The 4652-nt window shown below is 57.4% G+C and overlaps 1 protein-coding gene across 1 annotated transcript; it reads left to right on the forward strand.

The window, feature by feature from the left end:
- Positions 1 to 257: 257 nt before the first annotated feature.
- LOC143638533 (doublesex- and mab-3-related transcription factor C1-like) lies at positions 258 to 4022 on the forward strand. The gene is given in 9 exon segments (XM_077106438.1): positions 258 to 275; positions 688 to 733; positions 736 to 793; positions 875 to 1032; positions 1350 to 1408; positions 1708 to 1844; positions 2674 to 2734; positions 2917 to 3064; positions 3910 to 4022. Coding segments are annotated over 9 exon segments (798 nt in total).
- Positions 4023 to 4652: the final 630 nt, after the last annotated feature.

Genomic DNA, 4652 nt, shown 5'->3' on the forward strand with positions numbered 1-4652 from the left:
CCAGAATGGAGTGTGAGGGAGGAGGAAACTGAATGTCGGGCATCCAGGAGGCTATGAGTTGAGCACAGGGGCTGTGAGATCCTGTGCGGGAGGGAACAGGTGCAGGAGGTTAGGAAGACAACTGGATGCCGAAGGGGACGCGAGGATTAATAATGTTTGGGTTTAGCAGAGGTCAGGATGGATGTTGCATTAAAAAAGGGGCAGCAGTAACTGTCCCAAAGGGGATGTGGGTGTGCGTGTGTGTGCCTGAAAACGGGATGCATGGCGGAGTGAAGGTAAGCAAGGAGAATCATAATCAGATTGAACACATGAGGGACCCGTGCCAAGAGGTCGAAGAGAGGAGGTGACATGAGAGCGGGGCTTCCTGGGGAGGAGGCTACATGAGTAAGGAGGTCGGGTGAAGGTTGGAGAGAGTCGTGGGGAAAGAAGGGAGGGCAAATTGATTCATGTGGTGAGCAGGATGGAGAAGAAGAATCCAGCCACCTGAGATGGGGTTCTCCAAGGGCAGAGCGAGTACACTAGGGATAGGGGATGGTGTGGCCATTCTGATCTCCGCTCCTGACCCTAGAACCATGGAGCCCAAAGACATACCTGCTGTGCCCTGCTGCCCCTCCGACTCCAAATGTACCACAGGGCGTGAGACCGGAGCCCCGTGGGGGATTGAACTTGGCCCCAGAAGAGCTATAGGTCGCTGTGACCGCTGCCACAACCATGGCATCACTACCAAAATCAGGGGCGAAAAGCATTTCTGCCTCTTCCGGGCCTGCAAGTGTCACAATTGTGCCTTCTTCTCGTGAGTATGGTGTCTGACAAGGGGAGGGGTCAGGCCTCCTCTGCATGCGACTAACCCTCGGCCTTCTATCCACCACTTTAGGGAGCAGCACAGGGCCTTGCCTGCTCTGAGTGCCTTGAAGAGGGAGCGGGGCGCACGGCTCAAGAGGCACCTGGCTCAAGGACTGATAAAGACCATGGCTGCAGCCCCCAGATCGCACCTCCATGTCAAGAAGTTGGCCCTGGAAGCAGGCATCCCGGGTGAGTAGGAGTGTCTCCTGCCAGGGAGGGAGGTCTGGGTCTGGGTAGAGGAAGCCTGAGCAGCTGTGTGGCCAGTCCTACCACCAAATCACAGCATCACCTGGGGTAAGGAGTCCCTGGGCCTTCGATGGTCCGAGGATTTGACCCACTCACATTACCTGCCAAGAGTTTGTAGGGAGGACAGGTGTGGTGGCTCAAAAAGGCCCATGACAAGATGCGACCTCGGGGGGGGGGGGGGGGGGGCGGGGCATATCGGGTCTGGCCAGGGTGGTGGTGGGTCTGGCCAGCTCATGAAAGCTGTCCCTGGTCTTTTGCAGCCGGGAAGGATAACACCATGACCCAGCCTGAGGCCCTCACTTGCGGACCCCCGCAGGAGGTAAGGAGAGGCTGTTGCCAGCCGGGGAGGGTGCCACCCAGCCTCTGCTGGGTCCCGAAGCCATGGGTTCCATTTCCAACCCTGCCACTGACTTGCTGTGTGCCCTGGGGAAAAAAAGTCACTTGTCCCCGGGCCTCAGTATCCCCTGAGGTAAAAAGAAAGGTAAGACGGACCAGTCTTTCGAGGTCTTCGGAGCCTGACATCCTGGGCTCCTGTCTCTGTCCCCAAACATGCTCATACCTCCTCTTGCCACAGCTGGCCTGGTGCCTGAATCCACTCTGTGATCTCTGCCCCTGCAGGAGGGCTCCCAAGGGCCTGAGCCATTCAATGGGCCCCCAGAACCTCCATCTGTGCCCTACTCTCTGGCGACCTTGGATCAGCAGCTGACTGGTTCTCTTTCTGGGGAGCCCCACAGGTCCCTGGTCCTGCCCAGCATGTGAGTAGAACGAGGACCACGGAGCCGGCTGTGCCTTGTGCTCCTGTGTGCCCAAACTCGTGCTTGGTGCCATGGGAGGCAGGAGGAGGAAGAGCAGGATGAGCAGGAGGGGTGCGAGGGGGAGGAGAAGGGGAAGGCAGGCTCTTAGACTGAAGGGCAAAGTCAGGACTCTCCCAGCCTTGCCATTTCCTACTCGTGATACCTTGGACAGATGACTTTATGGACAGAGCCTCCTTTTCCTAGCGGGTGTGAAGGGGAAAAGACCACCCTACGCCCCCAGCACTGGAAAGACGACTAGCACGAGGTCTGCCATGCAGTAGGTCTGCAAGATGCGGGGACTGTTGATGCACAGGAAACAGATGGGTGGGAGAACCGGTCCTCTTGGCGTTTTGAGAAAGGGGCTGTGATGAGGGGCAAGGCCAGAGGCCAGTAGAGAAGGCTTCCTGAAGATGAGCCAGGCTTGTCCTTTGAGACCCATGGGGATTGTGTGAAGGGGAGGCAAGAGGCAGCCCCAGCAAGGAACAGCAATCCCATCTCTCCAGGTGCTTTGCACATGAAAACGCAGACAGCTGTGATGCGATGCCCATCACCCTCGCGGTGGCCCTGGAGGGAAGAGGCCAGTAGGAATTTGTGTTTGGGGAAAAGGGAGTACAGGAAGGAAAACAGGCCAAGCCGGAGAAAGGACTTGCCCAAGCCACGAGGACCCATGGCCCCGCAGTCATTGGGATCCCCACATCCTGATATTGCAAAGTCCTGCCCTCTCTGTCTACTGGTGGTGCGTGTCCGCCAGAGGGTTTAATCCCCTGGCCTCTCCTCTCCTTGTTTCCAGATGCTCAAGTCTGCTCCTCCAGCCCTGTGCCACCCCTGACCCTCTTCTACTGCAGCCACAGGTCCTGGGAAAGAAGCGGGCTCCAGACCCTGGGGAGGGACCGTGCTTAGTGGTCGGGAAGAGCAGAAGGCCTTGGGGGTGGGGGTGGGGGCTCGAGGGAACTGGGGGCTTAGGGCCGCTTGTCCTGGTGGGAGGAGGTGTGGCTCCCCAGCCCCCATGCTCTCACACCCCTTTCCTTTGCAGGTCTCCAATGCCTCCGAACAGGCTTCCCTTTCTGCCGCCTTGGAGTGGCAGCGGAAGCTGGAGGCGGCCGAGGCTCTGCTGGCTCTGAAAAACTCTTCTTGGGACCCTCCCGATTCCATGACCCTGCACCAGCCCTGCAGCCCACCAGGTAGCTTGCTCCTTGAAGGGTGAACATGAGGTGGGCACCCTTGGGAAATGGAGGCGGGGCCAGGTTGTGGTGAGCTGCTTCTAACTGGGAAGGCAGGATGTGTGGGTCCAGTGTCCCTGGCACGGAGGCCCTGAGGGAGGCTGGGACTTGCCATGATGCTCAGCACATCATATGGAAGCTCGGGGTCTCCTGCCTCCCAGCCCAAGGCCCACACTCCAGTCCCCCGCGGTGTGCTGCAGTCTGGGGAGGAAGGCATAAGGAGGTGACAAGGGCCTCTCCTCTGGAAGGAGATCTGGTCCCTGACTTCAGGGAACTGCAGCCTGGACCCGGAGCTGGATGCCTTCCCAAGCGGTGTTTTAGACATGCCCCAGAGTGGACGGGCTGGAGGAGCTCCCAGGAGGGTTAAACACCCAGGGAGCCTGGGAGGGAAGGCTGGGCAGTGCTGCACAAAAACGGTGCGTGGATCATGGTGTGGGAGGAAGTGCTGGAAGAGGAGGGGATGGGGCTGGAGAGGTTGCTGATCACGGGTGTCTGGCAGGCTGGGCTTGGGAGACCAGACCAGCCAGCGTGGGCGGTGCAGAGCCAGGCACTGTTTCTGACCTCATTATTCAGAGACCTTATTCAGAGACCCCAGGCTTGCTCCAAAGAGATGTGGTGGGGGTGGCTGTGACGGTGGGATGGGGTGGGAGGCGAGACTGGAGATTGGGAAAATCAGACCCCTTGGAAGGGGCCAGTGCCATGGTCCCAGGGAGCAGATCTGTGATTGGGTTGGGCAGAAAGGGAGGGGGGAGCTGGGCGGGGACCTGCATGTGACCTGCCCCTGCCCCCTTCCTTTCCCTCTGAAGCTCCTGCAGGAGAGAGAGGACTCCAGGCTCCCAGCCCTCCTCTGCGACCCAGGCCTGCCAGCTCGGTGTCACTGCCTATCGGACATCTGGGGTGCATCTCCCTCTTGACCTAAGAGCCCCGCGGAGGAGGCCTCGCCACAGCACTGCCTATTTGGGTATCCTGTTTCTGAATGTGCAAAATGTTTAATGTCCAAAATGCTTAACGTCTTTTTTTAAGCCTTCAGGTGTTTTATAAGCTTTCAGACCCTTTTTATGATGTGGGGCAACTCTTTGATTGAGGTTGGGTATTCTTGTACCTTCCCATCCCTTATTCCTTTGGATGCTGGGGCCTTTTTATGTGTCTTATAAAAACAGGATTGCGCAATCAATCTGTCAGCGGGGTTCTGAGTGGGTTCATATGCCAGTGTTTTCATGTGTCTTGTGATTGTGCACTTACCTGTGCACCCATGTACGCACCCATGCATGTGGAAACAGGAAGATGTTTTCACTTTGCGTCTAGGTTTGTGTGTGTGAACAAATAATAAACCCTTGTTGTTGTAAGGCACTGAGAAATATGGGTTGTTTGTTACCACAGTATAACCTAGACTATCCCCACCCTAACGGTCTGTCTCAGTTCACATTATCGGAAGTGAGAGTCACTTGGGTTTTCACAAGGCTAGAGAAGGGCATGGTAGAGGGGAAGGAGTAGCAAATTTATCCACTGGGCGATGAAGTACCCACCCTCTGCCTGGCACAGACTGTTT

This window comes from Callospermophilus lateralis, chromosome X, assembly GCF_048772815.1.
Source record: "Callospermophilus lateralis isolate mCalLat2 chromosome X, mCalLat2.hap1, whole genome shotgun sequence".
NCBI lineage: Eukaryota > Metazoa > Chordata > Mammalia > Rodentia > Sciuridae > Callospermophilus > Callospermophilus lateralis.